The following is a 19,591-nucleotide window of genomic DNA, read 5'->3' as shown; positions in this document are numbered from 1 at the left end:
CTGATCAGAATCACCCGCAATACCACTCGCTTCATGCAGAGGCTGCGCCTGCTGGAGAGTTATTCCCAGGAGCTGCTGAACGCTGACAGCAAAATATCCCAATGTGACGCAGTCATCTCATTCTTCACTCCCACCAGCAGCGACCTTAATCCAAGCTTCCCCCAAAACAGGTCAGTCTCCAGTCATTGCACCCCTCCCTCACTATCATTAGGTCGACATGACTGAAGATCGACATGGGTTATTAGGTCGACAATCGGTTTGACATGGGGAAGGTCGACATGGGGTTTTTCACTTTTTTTTTTGTGCCGACGGGCGGTATTTTGTGCCCTACCATCCACTAGCTCCTTGATGGCTAACCGTGACACTCCAGATGTTTTTAAACTAATCATCCCAGCATGCTCTGCTTCAGTTTTGCTGTTTGGCCATGCTAAATCTGATGCAGAGCATGCTGGGATGTGTAGTTCAACAACAGGTGGCGTGTCAAGGTTAGCCATCAAGGACCTAGGGCATGGCGGGAGAATAAAATAGTGTGCCCAAAGCATGGCGAGCGCAGTGAGACACACGAGGGGATGCGGTGCTGTGTTTCAGTGTCCATGTCGACATCCGGACAAAAAAAAGTGAAAACCCCGATGTCGACCTTTTGACTGTTGACCTTCCCCATGTCATCTAATGACCCTGTCGACCTATCCCATGTCACCCTTCAGTCATGTCGATCTAAATCTTGTTGACCTAGTTGCTGTGTATCCAATGATCCATGACCATCAGGAGAGCCTTCTAATCTTGGCTTTACCCACTTCCGTCCTTAAGTGACAGTCCCAGCAGGTCAAGTTTTTAGGATTTCGCTAAACATACAAAGGTATACTAGTTATACACCTTGCATAGATCTTATTTGTTATTTTACTGGTTACGTTACTTTTTCTTAAACTACCAATAAAAATGACTTAAAGTAAAATTCAGTTTTGTAGTTTCACCTCTGCTTACATGGTAGGAAATCCTGAAAACATGAACTGCTGGAGAGAGCAAGGTAAAGAAAAACAAATAATGCTAATTGAAGGATCCCAGGAAATAGTTATGTAGGGTATAGCTGCATGGAGCAAGTCACATCCTAAGGATAGCCCTGTAGAGAAACGTGCATTCATTTGTCCAACGCTATTATTTCTCTGCATAAATTATATTCGCTAAGCTGAAGAATAAATATACTGGCCGATTATGCAATACAATGCTGCCCCTAGTGGGCAAATTGATATTTAATTCGGTACTTGTGTATTATCACGGCGCCACCGATTTCCATTGCAGGGCATTGTACAACCACGAAATCGCGTTGCATCGCATGCGATTGTACACGATTTTTAATTGTACAGGCACCCAGATGCCTGATTCCTATGTGAAATGCCCCCCCAGACCCGATTTTTAATTGTATCCCCACCCTGATGGGTAATGACTGTGTAAAGCCCCCCCATTGTTAACGCCACCCCACTATCAACGTCAACCCGAAGTGTGGCGAGCGCAGCGGTACGCGTCATCCGACCTTTTCATACCACCACTATCCACGTCAGCGTGGAGTTGATTTTAAATAGTGTGGCGAGTGCAGCGAGGCCCACGCATTACACGTGCGCTCGCCACACTATATAAAATCAACTTCACGCCGACGTGGATAGTGGGGGTATGAAAAGGCCGGAGGACGCATACCGCCGCCCCTCGCTGCGCTCACCACGCTTCGGGTTGGCGTTGATAGTGGGGTGGCGTTAACAATGGGGGGGGGGGGGCATTTAACATAGTCATTACCCATCAGGGTGGGTGTACAATGTTAAATGCCCCCCCACTATCAACGCCACCCCACTATCAACGCCAACCCGAAGTGTGGTGAGCGCAGCGAGGGGCAGCGGTACGCGTCCTCCGACCTTTTCAAACCCCCACTATCCACGTCGGCGTGGAGTTGATTTTATATAGTGTGGCGAGCGCAGCGAGCCCCGCGTATTACTTATGAAGTAATGCGCGTCCCCTCGCGGGCCTTATAATGGCATGCGTTGCGATATTAAAATTGTACACTCATCCCGGGGAAAGGCTCAAATCGGATACCTTAATTAGTGGTATGCGACACGATGGGCGACGTGATAATACACAAGTACCTTTAATTCTGTATGCAGGGATTTAATTGAGGATACACTGTTCATTAAAAACGTATTTCAGTTCCAGTCCGTCCACAATTAATTTTATAAAAGACTATATGATTCTTGAGATATTTTTATGAATAAGTGGAAACCAATTTTCCTTTAGGATGTATTAAACATTGTTTTATCGCAAAACGCGTTATTCTGCGTATTAAAGCGTATGATGTGATGGGTCAAACTATCTGGTTGCAGCTTAATGATTATGCCATCGGACATCAGGGAACGACAGAAGAGAGAAAAGCCAAGACAACTACCCAAGGCCCCAGCCACCGAACCTATAGTGTCCCAGATGTACGTGTGTCTCGAGGACTATGAGACCAAAGACACCAAGAACCGCCCTTTCATGGTGAAACGCAATGAGCATCTGGGAGTGTTGATTAAGGAAAGTTTAGGTGAGAGACGGTCTACTGTTACCACCCAATTAGCTGGTATAATATATGCATTAAGGTCACTCAGAGCGTCTGTTAACGCCCACAATTCCATTTCAGGCTGGTGGTTGGTGGAGAATGAAGAGAAACATCTGGCCTGGTTCCCGGCTCCTTTCCTCAAGGCTCTAGAGATGAATGATGACAAAGACTCCGGAATGGACTCTGATGACGAGGGTAAGAGGTGACCGGTGTCTCCGACAATAGGCCTCCTATAGATTTGCAGCTCCCAGGTGTATAATGACCGATCACCTCTTTTCCAGCGATCCATTACTACACAACGATGGCTTATGAAGCCCTGAGCTCGGATGAAGTCTCCATCAATAAAGGGGTCCTGGTTGAGGTCATTGAGAAGTCAAACAATGGATGGTGGCTGATCAGGTAGGGAAGCTTAGGGAGTACATTAAAGTGGAATAAACTCCATCATTATAAGAATGGAAACAATTCTGTAGATTCTCTTTGACAATAATGTCGTTTTTTATAGATTCCTCTGTACTCTTCTTTCCCTACCAGGTATAATGGAAAAACTGGATTTGTCCCAGCTATGTATTTGAAGCATTACCGAAACGGTCACCAGCTTCAGCTCTTGATGAATCCAGGAAACTTATCTTCTACCTCAAACCTGTATAAAGCCTCCAGCACGATGGATTTGGGCAGTACGACTGGGGCATGGAGAGATGAAGCAGAGTGTAGTGTGGCTGCTGCCGGTGATTCTGAAAAGATTTCTAAAAACAAACTTGACCGAAAGAAGTCCAGGTCCATCTGTGGCTTGCCGTCAATAAACCAATATGGCTTCCATGCCGCTCTTCCTGAATTGAAACCGAAGGAGGTTGTAGACAGCTTTGCAACAGGGTGGGCAGCCAAGCTTCAGAGGAAAGACGCCAATCCATCACCACCTTCCAACTCTGATGTTTTACCAGCGGCCCACCACCTGCCCATTGTCCTTCCACAGAAGCAATCATCAGTAGAAGGCTTAGACGTGGATGAAAGTACTCAGGAGCCTACTATGTACCCGAATCTCCAACTTGCTCCAGTCACCCCTCAGATTCCTAAACGACCCGGGCAACATGAGATACTCCACAAATGCACAACAGTGACCAGGAAAGCCCTGCAGGTGAAAGAGGCATCCGCTGCACCAGTCTAGAACAGCAGATCTCATATTGTTTGTTTGTTAGCGGAGCCCCAAGTTTCGGTGTTTTACTATTCCCCAAAGAGACATTTCTCAGTCATATTTATTGAACATTTAGTGATCAGGAGACCCCAAATCAAGATTCAGAAATCGTGTCCAAGACCTACAAGCAGCAAACTTCTCAGAGAGTTGGCCATCAAAAAACTTTTTTAGAGACTTCTAATGAATCTATGCCGGAATTGTGATTTTTTTTTTTTACTATTTATTATATTGTCTGCTATTTCATGAGCTGTTTTCAGCAAATGGTATATTACATATGATGTGTTGGCCTCCGATATGGTAGGAGAAAGTCAGGAGAGGTTGGGGGGGGAAGAGACCAGAGAGTGCCCTGCGTATTTAATGTAGGAATATGGAGAAGAATGAACTGTTTTATACTGTGAAGCATTTGATGATTGAAGCTGAAATGATTAAAAATGTAATATATAAACAAGTTAATTCCCTGCAAGTTATTGAACCGATAAATGCAGCATGCAACCGGTCTCATACTGAGCTGGTAATCCAGGAACAATAAAAATAATGTAATAGGCAAATGACATACACCAGGGGTCTTCAAACAATTTCGCTCAGGGACCCCATCAGACAATAAAAAAAAAAAAAATGACAGGACCCCATCAAGTTACTGCAGAAGTCCTCACATCACATGTGTAGTCAGCAGACAGCACATACATGGCAGCATTGGGAAGGCACAAAATGATGGGAAGAGCATAAAATAACAAACAATTCCACAGAATTTTCAGACTCCTTGAATCACTAATGCTGCTTTCACACCGCAAAACCTGCTTAGACCGGGTATTTAAAATGGTTTTTAAAACGGGTCAGAGCAAGTTTAACCCCTTTCACACCGCATGTAAATACCTGGTCTAAAGCAGGTTTGCGGTGTGAAAGCAGCATCACTGACACGGCCCGCACCACCTCCCTCCCCTCCGGCGGTGACCCTGGCTCGCTCTCCGGATGGGGAACTGATACCTGACCGCTGCCATCCCAGTGGTGACACCGCACCCCCGTCCTACCGGTACCTCTTCGCCCCCACGCTCACCGTGCATACCTGGAGCTGCATGAGCCCCAGCACCCGCCGCTGCCGGACGACCTGATGCTGGAAAGGTTCTCCTCCATCCCCAACTTCCAGCCCCTGTTTGACCAGGGGGAGCCGTGCATCGAGGTGGAGTGTGGGGAGAACAAGGCTCTGCTCTACATGGTATTTAACCCTTTGGACGCCACTAGGCTATTCTGGCTGTGGATGGGTTAATATTTAACACTTTTACTGCCCCCCCTAATGCATGGTGATAGCTGGGAGCACGGGTAATATAGCGGGACGGGGGCATGATCTGTGTGGCTGGGGGTACTGACATCAAAGAGATGCACAATTGGTCCCAAGTGCTGTACATATTTAATGATCCGTCCGCTCATTACATATGCGCATATGTAATGAGCGGCCTTGCTCATTAAATATGCACGGCGCCGGGGACCAATACTGCTCACTGCTGCCTGGGTACCGTTTCAGACCGCAAAAAAAAAACGGGTAGGACCCTGCTTTTTTTACCGTTTTAAAATACCAGTTATTTTAAAACGGTAAATTCATTCTGGACCTTTCAGACCACACATATTACCGTTTTGAAACACTAAAAAAACTGAAATATACCGGTTAATATGTGCGGTCTGAAAGGGGCATGACTGAGATTATAAAAGTCACCAGCCTGATGGTCAGCAACATTGAGTCGCGACCTCACACTGAGAAGGTTAGGACCCACATTTTGAGAACCGCTGACATACACAATTGACTTAATATTCCCTTAGAGACTTTTGGCATAGGGGTTTCATGAAACAAAGTTTGATTCTATCGGACGCCGTGATTCCAAAAAGTTAGGGAACCACTGTATTAGGTCGCAGGAGGTGTCAGCGCGCAGTGTACACAAACTCCAGCTCCCACTGCACACAACAAAACAGAGACAGGGGGAATATTCTAAAACATAAAAACGGTTTAGTTTATTTTAGTTGCCGACTTGCAGATGACCGGCGGCGTTGACTCTATACGGTTAGAATATATTGATGGGATGCAGCTATTTCATCCTATTACAGACCGTATCATCTCTACGAGGTGTAGAAGAGGAGTCGTAGAATAGTCAGGGTAGCGATCCTATGCGCTGCAAGCAACAAACGTCTGGTGCAAACAGTTATTATAGGTTACAAAACCGAGACGTCCATCTTTCTGCACATGTCTGATAAGAAATGAGTCACGTACAAGTTCCTGCACGGTGTTTCCAGGTCAATGGCCCACCACAGGGCCAGGCAGGTCAATAAGGACATCCGAAGTCCCCACGTTCTTCTGGGCATCCAGTAAGACCCCAAGAATGACACTTCCTTGCCTATGTAATGCAGAAGAAAAAAGAAGGCAAAGACCATTGTTGCCCAAAGGCATCTCAGGACAAACGGAGGTGGATGTCCTCATACTGTGGTGTCTTCTTGGATGGTCAGATCAAGGCGGAGAAACTGGTCGGCCGCCTTTTCCTTCTCCTGGGGTAAATCAGATATTCTCATGTGATGCCACATGAAGTCCACAAACATGGAGGACTGCAGCAACCTCGCCATCCTCTGCATGTGTCGTTCTGGAAGGAAAATAAGAGCTCACGTAAGGACCATGGCTGCAACCTGGGCTATGCGCGTTCCGCCACCTGCCAATCTCACCTGTGTAGGGTAACAGTGCCTCCACGGTGCCCCGGATGCCGGAATATTGGAGCAAGGTGTCTGGGGGCTCGTGTGTAAGGAGGATATTCAGCACACACTGAGCTTCATGGCAGTTGCGCGAGTTTGTGTTCCAGATGCTGCAGTATCTCAGGATAGACTCTGATGGCAACAAGGAAGCGATCAGTCAGGGGGTAATAAACACGTATACAAAATATACATGAATTATACAGTCAGAATTCCCTAGCAAGAACACACGCCTCATGTAACACGTGGTTTGGTCTCTGCAGGCAGCAATAATGCCCCAGCCCCTTATACTGGGTACAACTGTTCATTACCTTTCTGGTCCTGACGTAACCTCAGGATGTTTTTTTCCAGATCCTCTTTTCCCTGTGGCTCCTGCAAGATAGCTGGAATATAGCAGAGTGTTAGCAGTGCGGTTTGCATTAGGATCAGCCACCACAAATAGTAATAGTGTTCTTAGTTAATGTATTTGAGTAGCATTAACGAGAAAAAAAAAAAGAAATAAATAGAGATTTAGTCAGAGGAGGGAGGGCAAAGGAGGATAAAGTCAGAGGAGGGGGGGGGCGGAGGAGGATAGAGTCAGAGGAGGGAGGACAGGAGGAGGATAAAGTCAGAGGAGGGAGGGCAGAGGAAGGGGTGGATAAAGACAGAGGGGGTGGGTGGAGGATAAAGACACAGGAGGGGGGAGGAGGATAAAGACAGAGGAGGGGGAGGGAGGATAAAGACAGAGGAAGGGGTTGAAGGAGGAGGATAAATTCACAGGAGGGAGAGGGGAGGAGGATAAAAGTCAGAGCAGGAGGAGGATAAAGACAGAGGAGGATAAAGACAGAGGAGGATAAAGACAGAGGAGGATAAAGACAGAGGAGGATAAAGGAAGAGGATGGAGGAGGATAAAAGTAGAGGGAAAGAGGGTACCAAGAAAGTTGGCTGGGGCAAAGCGTAACACACAACAAAAGCATCCCAATAATTGTTTTAGAACTTGGCTCTACTGAATGTGTGTATTCTTTGGATTTCAAGGTGATTGCGGTGGATGGGATCCTTTCTTTCCAGGAAAGCCCCGCCTCCTACCACTTATATTAAGAATGGGCAATTAGGTTACAATCAGATGTACATATTGTATTGATACAGAGTAAAAGAGACAATAGTAGAATCTTAATTCATCAAGCTTGTCTAGACTGCTACTCCTCTGTCTACATAGGAGAAAATAATAAATGGAACCATCCATCCTAATAACGACGAGTGATGTTGCATGAAACATGTCACAGTAAGCCAAAACTCTTGGTCACCTTTAATAACTCTGAGCACGGTATGGGGTTGGTCTAAGGCAATAGCCAGGCCCAGCGCCTTCAGGAACCTCTTCTCGTGCAGGAGATTGGACAGCTCTTGTTGTCTAACGGAGAAACGCATCAACAGAGAGTACGTCAGGATTCCGTGCAGGACCATCTATAAAGCTGTATAACATGGAAAGGCCTACAGGGGGCGCTACTCACTTCAGGATCTCATCCTCCTGCTTCGCCTGCGCCTCCGCCAACTCCGTCTCTGTGACATCCTGCAAATATACCAGTCATCAGTTACAGATGGAGAGTGCACGGAAAACCCTCTGGCATCGTCGTAAGCAACAGCGCGTGGCATTCTGTACGGCGTGAGAAAAAGCATGACGGCGACGCGTTTCGCAGATCTGCCTTGTATGCAGAGGAAGGGGTCATCACTAAGTTGCTTTACACTTTAAGTTGATATTTAGAGCAGGTCTATCAGTAATCTAACACAACGCGCCTATGTAAGACACATCCCCCAGCAACCAAGCTCTCTCCAGCCAGGCAGGAAATGCCCAGACAGTGTCACAAATACCCGTACTCACCTTCCACAGGACAATGCTGGAATCTGCAGATCCCGTAACCAGGGCGTTGTCCAGCTGGTTGCTGTACAGGCCCCAGACTTTGTCCTCGTGGACATCCAATGTCTTGATGCACTCATTCGTTTTTATGGTCCAAAGTTTCAGCAGGCCGTCGGAGCCACTGAGGACAGAGCAGGCACAATCTGTTTAACCGTCTGCAAAAATCAGCTCAGAAATGTTTTTTTTTTTTTTTTAATCACTTAATAAAGTTTAAAAGTATTTATTTTTTTAATATTAAAACAGCAATCTTTTTAACAATTATATATACAGGTCGAGTATCTGTTATTCCGAAAACAGATATTCCGCAAACCATAGGTTTTCTGAATATTTCAGAATGTTTTTGTTTTGCCTCCCAACATCCAGGACGGCCATCGGGTTTGTCTGCAGATATCCCCGCTCCCCAGAATGCATTGCGTGGGTGTGCCAGTGATGACATGACGTCACCGCCACACCCGTCCAATCATCCTTGGGACCAGGGATACCTCCGCAGACTAACCAGTCGCCGCTGTGGGGACAAATGAGTATGTAAAAAATAAATAATGAAAAAAAAAATATTACAAACTTTGGAAAAATCCCTTATCAAAAATGCTTGCGGTTCCCATCATTTTGGATACATGATACTCAATCTGTACATGTTCATTCTAGCACCCGCCAACTTTGAAAACCCATGCAGTTCCTCTTCCCTGCCTGGGGTGTCGCTGTCTGCTGTAGTGCTTCTAGCACAGTATGGTCCGTATATCAGCACTGATATGCAGACCAGACCTGTGCTAGAAACACCACAGCAGACAGCGACACCCCAGGCAGGGAAGAGGAACTGCATGGGTTTTCAAAGTTGGTGGGTGCTAGAATGAACACTATACACACACACACACACACACTCACACACACACACACACATCCATCCATCTTTTGTGGCTCTGGACAGCATTTGATGCGACCAAGCCAGACAAGTCATTACCATGAGTTTCCAGCAACCGGGTTAATGTAGGATATAAGAGCGTCCTGTAGTTACCTCGTCAGCAGCTGCGTTCCTCGGCTCACGAATATGACCTTCAGCACGGAGGCATCGTGTCCCTCAAACGTCTGTAGATGGGGGAAGGTAGACCATAAATAACTCCAGATGCATTAATGCAGTGGTAATCCGCATATTAATGTGCTGCTGTTCTCTATGACGGGTGTTGCTGCTACTTCTGCATTTTGAACATTCTAACTCTGGTTGGTTAAAATCCTTTGATAGACTGAGGGCCAGATTTTTTTTTTTTTAAGCCTCTTGAAGTGATAAAGTTGCTGGTGATGCTGCACTAGCCAATCAGCTCCTGGCTGTCAAATTACAGGCTGCGTTTGAAAAAAAAAAAAAAAAGAGCTGATTAGCTGCTGTGTTATCACCAGCAACTTTATCACTTCACCACCTGCCCCTCAGTGTGTGTGTGTGTGACTGAAACCAGTAGAGTAACAGAGGCAATGAGAGGAGCAATTGGCCATTCCGGTTTCACGCTCAGAACAAGCCTCCATTTCCAATACCTTAAACATGTAGCTGTGATGTCACTGGTATTACCCACTACTTTATTTAAATCAGTCCAGTTTAAGGTGAAGGGCTTCTTTATTTAGAATCACCTTGAGGCAGCCGAAGTCTTGTAAGCTCCACAGTTTGATGGATCCATCAGCCGATGACGTGGCTACAACTTGGTCCACCGGTGAAAACTGCACACACCATACGCCCCTCTTGTGCCCCCTAAAGACGCCAATCAGGGAGAGGTCTGAGGATGACCAAAGCTTGGCTGTTTTATCCTGAGAACCCGATACAACCAGCTTGTCATTGGGAGATACTGCAACGCTGTTGATGTCCTGCATATAGAACAGAGGAGAACGGCGCCCAAAACAGGTCAAGCTTGAAAAATACCATCTATAGCGTAATAATCCCCAACATAACATTATATCTCTCTGAGCTTTCAGCTGTGACCTCGGACAACTCACCTTATCGTGACCTTTCTCCGTACAACTAGCGAACAAGCTCTCCAGCCCGGGGACCTGGTCTTTGGGCGGCTTGGAAACGGACTGCGGAAGCCTCCACAACTTCAATGTGTAATCCTGGCTGCCGCTCACTATAAAGGAACTCTTCAGTCTGAGGAAACAGAGGGCAGCAGCTGAGAAATCCAATACAGCAATTTATCTAGAAATACCAGACGACATATAGGGCGCTCATTCTGACTCACTCGGTCCCCGGCATGTTTGCACCGGGGACCGATGTTTCTGTCCTGGGCATGCAAATATTCGCACGCGCAGAGCTTCTGTGCGGGCGCCTTCAGTGATTTGCATAGTCGCACTTGGAGGGGTTATAGAGACGGTCAGGGGGCATCCAGCATTTCCTGGGCATACCGAAAAAGATAGCTGGGCATCCCCATGCGAACACAGGCAGGCAGCTGCCTACCAGAGACAGGCAGCTGGCGTCACAGGACATCAGCCGCCCGTCTGCTTCTCGAACGCCGCAAGTCTAAATCAGCAGAGACTGACTTAGATGTGCGAGCAGGGGGAAAAATCATCCAACCCGTACGCTACCCTGCCGATGGGTGTTTATGCTAAACATCCATTTGGAAAGCAGCATGGATGTGTGGACCGCGGCGGGCATTCTTTTGCTGCTTATCGAGCCAACCAGAATTACCCCCTTAACCCCTTCAGTGGCAATCCCAAGAATTTTCCAGGCTGTGCCTCAGCGGAAAATTCTCGGGATTGCCACTGTTTAGAGCTCCCTCCCCTCCGCCGGGCCTCTCCTCCCCCTCCCCCTCTCCGAGTTTTCTATTGAAGTCCCCGGGACCGGCTTATGACAAACCAGCTGCTGGGGACAGGGACGGGGTGCGGGTGCGCAGGTCCGGGCAGCCGCTGATTGACAGTTCAGCGGCAGTGGTGTTATTTTCTTTTTTAAGGGAACGCTCCCCATAAAAAAACTCACCCAGTGGGGAGCACTCCCCAAAAAAACCCACACCACTGAAGGGGTTAATACTGGACCCGTTATAACTGCAACTCGCCCGGCTGAGCGGCGCTTCAGTGTACCCGCTTTTTGTAATGGACATTGTGGTTACTACAATGAAGGACTCGTGCGGGAACATTTGTAAAGTTTCTGGGCCGATAGGAAAAAAAAAAATTACTCCTGATTTCAAAGCTGTGACTACATGTGACGCGGTACTACATACATACATACATACATACACACACACACACACACACACACACACACACACACACACATATAGATGCCGCCACGCTCATCGTGGACGCACCATGCGCCACTCTCATGGCAATTGGCTCCATCCTGTCGCCACGTGCGTCTGTCTATAGAAGAGCGTAGATACATCTGTAACAGGCGACTATTGTGTGTGACCTTTATTGCTGCACACAAACTATTTAAAATCTGCTTTGTCTATTTGCACTTATTGTAGATCTGCCGATTTCTGAAAGAAAGGAGTTGGTTAACTTGCCTTGAACAGGAGATCGCCCCGACACCGTTGGTGTGACCACCACCCATGGCTACGCATTTCACCGCGCCGGTAGATTTATTCATTCGCCACACTCTGACGGTTCGGTCCTATAAGTAGGAATACAGAGGTTTGTGTATGGTTATAGCTGGATGCTAACTGGAAGAGCTGCAGGAAAGGGGCAAAAAGCAACCAATAAGAGCTGAGTATTGTCCATCAGAAAACACAGCACAAGCGCATCAGGGGATTCTTACACACAACAATCAGCTTCCCATCTTCCAAGATACAGATACGCATCTAATGCTGGGTACACACTTGTGTATACCGAACAAAATGGACAGTCCAGTACATATTGAACAATATATCATCCCTCATGGTCGCATTCTGATGAAAGCCGTTGTTTGCACACCCTATGGCAGGCATGGCCAAACTATGGCCCTCCAGCTGTTGGGGAAACTACACATCCCAGCATGCATTGCAATAGTTTTAGCATTCCCTAATATGCAAAACTGTGGCAAGGCATTATGGGAATTGTAGTTTAACAGCAGGATGATCCGGCAAAACATAACCGATAGCTTTATTATTTAAGGACATTGTTCCCGATGACAGCAGATGGGGCTGTAACACACGGTACAGTAACAGTTGGCTTTTATAAGCATCCGGTAGTGTTGCAGACATACCTTAGCACAGCTGACGAAGAGAAGGCCTTTCTTAAACACGTCCAGAGCCAGAACGGTCTCTAGAATGTGAGGAAGGAGAGATTATCATGGCAGCTGTATGCAACGTTTCGCAGATTGCACATCGTAAAGTGAAGGTTACAGAATCATGCAATCACATAGTAGTTATAGTGAAAGACAAACTGCGCCCCCAGGTGGACCATGCTGGTAGCGCGGTATCACATACAAAATCCAATATCTAAGTTGCTAAGTGAACTGTACAGCAGAATGGTTCATACTCCCGCTCTAGGGAGTACCAAATAAATACAGTATTATATGGATCAATGGCTGATTCAGGAAGTATGATTGGAGAGGTGTTTCCATAGCAACCAATCAGATTCAAGCAGTCATTTGTATAGTGCAGCTTAGACCATGAAAGGAACCATTTCATTGGTTGTAACATGCCCTCCAACATGACCCATTCCATAAGGTACAAAATGCTCTGTTCCTGGACTTCCCTGCCAGTGGCAGTTGCAGAGGTGAGGCTGCAGCACAGTCCAATATTCAAAAAGGGGAGCCACACCTAATTCCACTCCAAACATCACTGTCCTGGACTCACTGGCAGTTGATGTGACCCCCCTCTTTGAATTGTGGACTGTGCTGGAGTCCAACCTCTAACTGCCACTGGCAGGGAAGTCCAGGAACAGAGCATGTTGTAACTAATGGAATGGGTCATGTTGGAGGGTATGTTGTAACGAATAACCCATTTTCCTCTACACAGCATTACCTAAACGCCTTCCCAGGGCCAGATGTATCAAGCTTCAAAAAGTGATAAATGGAGAGTGATAAACAGCCAGCCAATCAGCTTCTACCTGTCATGCTACAGGCTGGGTTTGAAAAATGACAGGTAGGAGCTGATTGGCTGGTGTTTATCACTTTTTGAAGCTGGATACATCTGGCCCTCTAGGTTTCCTGCAGATTATAGACCAGCGTTCCTTTCAGTTGAGCTTAACATCTTGTGTATTTAGCTCACAGAGGGAAAGCTTCCCATAGACCAGGCCTACCTGTGTGCCCGTACAGGATCTGGCAGTTGGACGTCGCTAGCTCAAACACCTTCAGCTGGGGGCTGTTTGTGGCCACGACAACATGGGAATCGGAGGGGCCCAAGAACTTCACGTCCAGAACCTCATCATTATAACCTGCAAACTGAGAGACAAACTAATCACTCACTGCCTGCTGAGCAGCGTAACCGCCAGCTGAGCCTTTGCTGGTCGTAGACATCACTATATATTTATATACAATACCAAGTTAGGCAATTGTCGTATATGAAGGTCTTGTGTTACGACTGGAATAAGATTGTTAGCAATTATCATGATCGACAAGGGTTCTATAAAGTAACATCTTTAACTGCACCAAAATGCCCAAAGCCATTTCATTTGCCAGAATAAAATTATAATAATACAGAGAGGGCCGCAGGCCTACATGCTCACTAAGGACCAGTGACCTCACCGAGCAGGCTGCAGGCATACAAGCTCCCCCTAAGAACCAGCGACCTCACCAAGAGGGCCGCAGGCCTACATGCTCACCTTAAGGATTAGTGAGCTCACCAAGTCACAGGCCTACAAGCTCCCCCTAAGGACCAGTGTCCTCACCGAGTGGGCTGCAGGCCTACATGCTCACTAAGGACCAGTGACCTCACTGAACAGGCCACAGGCCTACATGCTCACCAAGAACCAGTCACCTCACTAAGCGGGCTGCAGGCCTACATGCTCACTAGGGACCGGTGAACGCACAGAGAGAGCCACAGGCATACAAGCTCCCCCTAAGTACCAGTGACCTCACCAAGCAGGCCGCAGGCCGCATGGCTACAAACTGACTAAGGATCAGTGGCCACAATGAGTGAGCAGTCTATAAGCTTCGGTAGGAACTAGTGACATAACCAAAAAAAGCAGCCTAGATGATCAGTTGGAACCAGGGACATATCTGAAGCACTAAATACTAATGAATACTGGTCTGGCTACTAAACGGTTGTCTCAAATATAAAAATCCTTAGCCTAATGTATGGTGGCCCTACCTGCTTCTTCAGCTGTAGTTTGTTGAGATCATACATGACAATGTTGTGTTCTACTGTCACCGTGACTATCTCCTGCTGACTCGGGAGAAGGCGGCAGTGCGTCAGGCTGTGTTCGTCGCTCTCTTCCTCAGAGACCTTCTTATTGGTGTGGGGCAAAGTCTGGCTGAACACGCATTTGGAGGTGGCCGCGTCCCACACCTGTACGATGCCTGTGGACAAGTAATGCACTTAGCTCTTTACCATCATTGTATATTATCTACTGATACTGCAAAGTTAGAGATGAATAAAACCATAAATGCAGGAATAGCAGAAACAAAGCATAATACCATCTACAAGATGTAATAGGAGATACATAACATACCACCGTCATGCAGAACATGAGTAAGACAGAAGCTACCGGGGAAGAACCTCACCTTTACTACCGGCTGTGATGAAGAGAAGAGACTCAAGGTTCTGCTCCCTGCCGATTACATCGGGGGACTCTGGGAGAAGTAGAACATCTTCTACACTCTGCCAGGAGAGAGCAGTAGACGTTAGACATCCCATATACAGGGATTGTATATACAGGACAGACAGGAGTCTCTCTTACCTCATACACCGGAACAGTTCTCTTAGAGGTCTTCGTCACCAGATCCCACACGGTGCAGATTTTGTCCCGTCCTGAACTGGAAACCAGAGAAAGTAATTACCGCTCTGCCAGTGGTCTCATTCCCAGAGATCGCTCAGGAGCTACAGTGATGCTAAACGCGACTGGTTTCTTCAGAGCAGAAACAGGTGACTCGTGGTTCTACCGGGGCAAACTTCTCTGCAGCTGCTGCTGGGTCTTGCTAGTTTTCCCCTAGAACCAGTTTTCCTACGCCTGTCGATGGGCACTGCCAGGAGATCCCTTACCTGATCATAGTGTCTCCATCGGGGGAAAAGCAGAGGGAGGTGACCGCGCTGTAGTGAGACTCCAGGATACAGAGGCACTGGCTGGACTTCAAGTCCCACATACGGATTTTATAATCCATGGAGGAGGAGAACAACTGCAGGCGGGACATGTCAGGATGGAATTCAACCAAACTACAGGGAGAAGAAAGGACCAGAAGACCAAACGTCAGAACAAGATTGGCTCAAACCGCAAGACTCCGTTAATGTGATCTTGTCCTAGCACAGCAACTGCCGGCAGAGAATACATACTGGACCACTCCGGATGACCCCTTCAGGTTATGGGTGCAGTACTGCTTAACGACATCCCAGATCTTTATGGTGCTGTCACATCCACCTACATAGACAAACGCAGAGTGTAAGTAGCGCAGCCACCTGGTCCCTTCTTCTAAGCAGAGGACATGGGACTCTCATACTTTGTAGTCCTCTGTATATTATTAGTAGGATGACTTTTATAAAGGGACGTATTTCTATGGTGCCGTTGTGTCTAAGCAGCGCACATCGTATACAAGTTAAAAGGTCTTGGTCCGTAGATTGCAGAAACATATTGTCGTAGTTATTGCTCTATTTGGTTTGGAGTTACCGTATATACTCGAGTATAAGTCGACCCGAATATAAGACGAGGCACCTAATTTTACCACAAAAAACTGGGAAAACTTATTGACTCGAGAATAAGCCTAGGGTGAGAAATGCAGCAGCTACTGGTACATTTCCCTGTATAATAATAGCAGGACACCACAGGTGGCTCCCCCTGCATAATAGCAGGACACCACAGGTGGCTTCCCCTGCAGAGGACACCACAGGCTGCTCCTCCTGCACAATACACCTCAGGCTGATCCCCTGGGACACCGCTGACTGGCTCCATGGGGGGGTAGGGTACGCGGCCGCCGCCACTGCCCTGCCGTCCACTTCGCTGCCCGGCTCCACTTTGAACAAAGGCGCGGCTACGGCAACATGACCGCCGGCCTCCTGCACTGAGGACATGTATAGTGCAGGAGGCCGGCGCCCATGTTGCCGTAGCCGCGCCTATGTTCAACTTGGAGCCGGGCAGCGAAGTGGATGGCTGGACGCAGGACAGGAGCCACTGACTCGAGTATAAGCCGAGTGGGGGCTTTTTCAGCTAAAAAAAAAGGCTGAAAAACTCGGCTTATACTCGAGTATATACGGTATGTGGCAAAACGCCATCGTCATTGTGCTCTGGAATCTGAATTGGTGAACTCTCCCTGTGCACCTGCTGGGTGACCTGGAACATGTGACCTGCAGGGTGGTCTAGAAATTGTGACAGATCTGCTAGGTGGTGTGGACAGTTATTTGCAGCCACCCACTAAGCTGGGATTTTTAAAAAATGTACTCCTGGGGGGTGAAAAGAGGTGACATGTCCCACCCAGCACACCTTTGCATTTTGTAGTTTATTGAATTACTACAATATAGCATGCAAATGATACGTTCTATCTGTAGGTTGATCGGAAGTTTGTATTCCAGTGGAAAAATGACAATGTATACGATCAACACGATATGTAGGCTATTATATATTACAGCATTACCTGTAGCCAGTAGGGTGGAAGTGGGGTCAAAGGTCATGCCAGAGACTGGTGCAGTGTGGATGGCTTTCCATGTGCGAGTGCAGGTGCCCTCCTGCCATTCCCACTGCTTCAGGAGTAGGGCGCGGCTGCTGGTTACCAGGATCTGCAGGATACAGAAGAAGATGACGAGGGGGAGGGGGTGTTAGAGGCGGACTTCAGCTGAACCCATACAGAAGACCCTACTGAAACCCAAACCAGAGATGTGCAGATGGGCATTGACCATCTGCGGTTAAACCCATGTGACCAAACCCACCTACTCACCTCATCATCTGGACTTAGTGCAAAAGATGTGATATCTTCCTGATCATCCTAAAATTAAGCAACAGGTGTTCAGTATCCCACCACAATAGGGATTCCTAGTTCCATAAAACAGACGTACATCCTTTCTTTACCTGTTCTATAGTACGAGCAACTGTGCCGGTTGAAATCTCCAGAACATTCAGTTTATTTCCGCAGGTACATATCAGGTGAGTCCCGTCTTTATTTATCTGACAACAAAATATTCCGCCCATCAATACGAGACGTGATAGCCAAAAAAAAAAGCATGCAAACCACCTGCTAATGCAGCAAATACTCATAAAAAGAGTTACTTGATATAAATACCTGAACTTTTCCACCTTTGTAGAAAGCCTCAATTTTTCTGTCCACAGCGTAGCTGGAAAATGCAACAATGAATTAACAACATTATAGTCTATGCTGGCTGCTGTATGTACTGTAATACATTCCAATAGGGGCAGTACGGACGGTGTGATGGTTAGCATTACTGCCTCACAGCACTGAGGTCATGGGTTCGATCCCCACCATGGCCCTAACTGTGTGGAGTTTTTATATTCTCTCCGTGCTTGCGTGGGTTTCCTCTGGGTACTCCGGTTTCCGCCCACAATCCAAAAATATACTGGTAGGCTAATTGGCTCCCAACAAAATTAACCCTAGAATGTCTGTGTGCGTGTCAGTTTGACCGAGTCCCAGAGGCTATGACCAAGGAGCCACTTCATGTGTTATTGTCCATTAAATGTAAACAAGAGGCCAGAGAGTATAATCTGTGGGCCAATAGCAACGTGACAGACACAGTAATGACAGAGTCACTGTAATCAGTCGTGGAATAAGCGATGCATCGCACACTTGCAATGTAAGTCATGGACACTGAAGGATGCAAATATTTCCTTGACATACATAATAACAACAACAAAAAAACATAATAATGGAGCAGGGTTATTACACTATATAATAATACTATTAGTAGTATTAATAATGCAGTGTTTTTATAACTAATAATAATGATAGGACAGGGTTAATACATATTTATTTCACAGCATGTATATCCCTAGCTGATACCAGCAAGCCAAAAGGCTGTCAGGGAACACTGGGACTTGTAGTTCAAAGGCAGCATATGAGCCACAGGTTGCCGAGGGGGCTGTTAGCAATGCGGCACCCGGGCAGGTCATACCCTCTCCCCAGTGGACCCTTACTTGGTCTTGAACTGTACAGCGGGGGCCGCCATGCTTTATCCCGTCTACTAGCCGCTGTGTCCCGGCATACAGTCCTTACACACGCGGAGAGCGGCAGCCCATGTGTTTCGTACAGCAGCAGCAGCACCACAGCGCTTCCGGCGCGGACATTCTACGTCACACGTAAGGGCAAGGCAGGCATGGAAAGCGCCATCTTGCTACACCCATCCACCCTGGGCACTCACACCAGTAGCAGTAGATGCTGGCTGATAGGCAGAGAGGAACCCCCATTCCCCCATTGTACAGATCACGCTGAAATCATCCCTTTTCCATGAGTGTGATGCACAATGACGGCCCATTTCCATTAAACCATTGTCCTCATTTTGAGATTCATTGAATATAATGTGTAATAAATGTCAGGTTCTGGGAATAGGTGTGAACTTTAGAACTGTGAACTCCATTGGCACCATGGCACGGCGGTTCTATCAGCCACTGCCATCAATAGACAATGTGGCACTAACAGTGGAGATGGAGAACATGGAGTCATAGTCTCACGGTTACAGAGAGACCGGTCTCTGGCATGGCCATAGGATGCCCCCTAGAGTCTGCATTTACCAGGCGCCTGGTATCATACTTAAAGGGCAATAATAATGGGAATTGTTGCCGCATGAGTGGGTGAACATGCCCAGGGTGGACAGCCTGGTCCGCAGCGCCACAGCTATTCTCAGGCCTGCAATATTTCCGCAAGTCGTGCTAAGCAATTCTCAGGCTTGCGCGGGGCGGGATTTCACATCTGTTTCCCCAGATCAGGGAGCGGTCTTATTTGTCCTGATTTACTTAGCAAGATTGCTGTGAATTAGGGACCACATTAGGATAGCAGAGAGCTTTTCGGCAGTAAGAACATCTACCGTCCACTCACTTTCCCATACCTCCCAACTCTCATGAGGTAGGAGCAGGGCCGTTCACGTGCGCTGAAAAATTTGGGGGCATGGCCTATACTCGCAAAGCTACTGGGAGGCCACGCCCTGTTTTTGTCACTGTGGGGCATGAG

General features: G+C 47.3%; 2 protein-coding genes across 2 annotated transcripts; one reads left to right on the top strand and one right to left on the bottom strand.

The window, feature by feature from the left end:
- LOC146021114 (NADPH oxidase organizer 1-like) lies at window positions 1–3,740 on the top strand. Its single transcript, XM_083154916.1, has 5 exons — window positions 1–170; window positions 2,364–2,563; window positions 2,660–2,773; window positions 2,860–2,977; window positions 3,110–3,740. Exons 1-5 carry the CDS (start codon window positions 34–36, stop codon window positions 3,738–3,740), a joined length of 1,200 nt encoding a protein of 399 aa, XP_083011042.1. The 5' UTR covers window positions 1–33.
- A 2,001-nt stretch (window positions 3,741–5,741) lies between these two features.
- TBL3 (transducin beta like 3) lies at window positions 5,742–18,723 on the bottom strand. The gene is made up of 22 exons (XM_083152604.1): window positions 18,562–18,723; window positions 17,696–17,747; window positions 17,485–17,580; window positions 17,354–17,401; window positions 17,054–17,195; window positions 15,762–15,846; window positions 15,474–15,644; window positions 15,172–15,247; window positions 14,996–15,092; window positions 14,583–14,791; window positions 13,573–13,714; window positions 12,533–12,591; window positions 11,856–11,962; window positions 10,357–10,504; window positions 9,997–10,227; window positions 9,395–9,465; window positions 8,347–8,503; window positions 7,979–8,037; window positions 7,775–7,878; window positions 6,803–6,874; window positions 6,468–6,626; window positions 5,742–6,388 (listed from the first exon to the last, which is right to left on the bottom strand). Exons 1-22 carry the CDS (start codon window positions 18,591–18,593, stop codon window positions 6,228–6,230), a joined length of 2,478 nt encoding a protein of 825 aa, XP_083008730.1. The 5' UTR covers window positions 18,594–18,723; the 3' UTR covers window positions 5,742–6,227.
- Window positions 18,724–19,591: the final 868 nt, after the last annotated feature.

Source organism: Crinia signifera, chromosome 7, assembly GCF_055691185.1.
Source record: "Crinia signifera chromosome 7, ASM5569118v1, whole genome shotgun sequence".
In the NCBI taxonomy this organism is placed as follows: Eukaryota; Metazoa; Chordata; class Amphibia; order Anura; family Myobatrachidae; genus Crinia; species Crinia signifera.
Note: the sequence above shows the minus strand (reverse complement) of the source record. Positions and strands in the feature narration are given on the sequence as shown.

Coding starts and splice junctions, on each gene's coding strand:
- TBL3 (XM_083152604.1), bottom strand. CDS start 18,593: ATGGCGGCCCCCGCTGTACAGTTCAAGACCAA. Junction 15,645..15,761: donor GGGTCATCCGGAGTGGTCCA/GTATGTATTCTC, acceptor TTCTCCCTGTAG/TTTGGTTGAATTCCATCCTG. Junction 11,963..12,532: donor TCTTCGTCAGCTGTGCTAAG/GTATGTCTGCAA, acceptor TCCTACTTATAG/GACCGAACCGTCAGAGTGTG.
- LOC146021114 (XM_083154916.1), top strand. CDS start 34: ATGCAGAGGCTGCGCCTGCTGGAGAGTTATTCCCAGGAGCTGCTGAAC. Junction 171..2,363: donor CCAAGCTTCCCCCAAAACAG/GTCAGTCTCCAG, acceptor ATCTGGTTGCAG/CTTAATGATTATGCCATCGG. Junction 2,564..2,659: donor GTTGATTAAGGAAAGTTTAG/GTGAGAGACGGT, acceptor ATTCCATTTCAG/GCTGGTGGTTGGTGGAGAAT.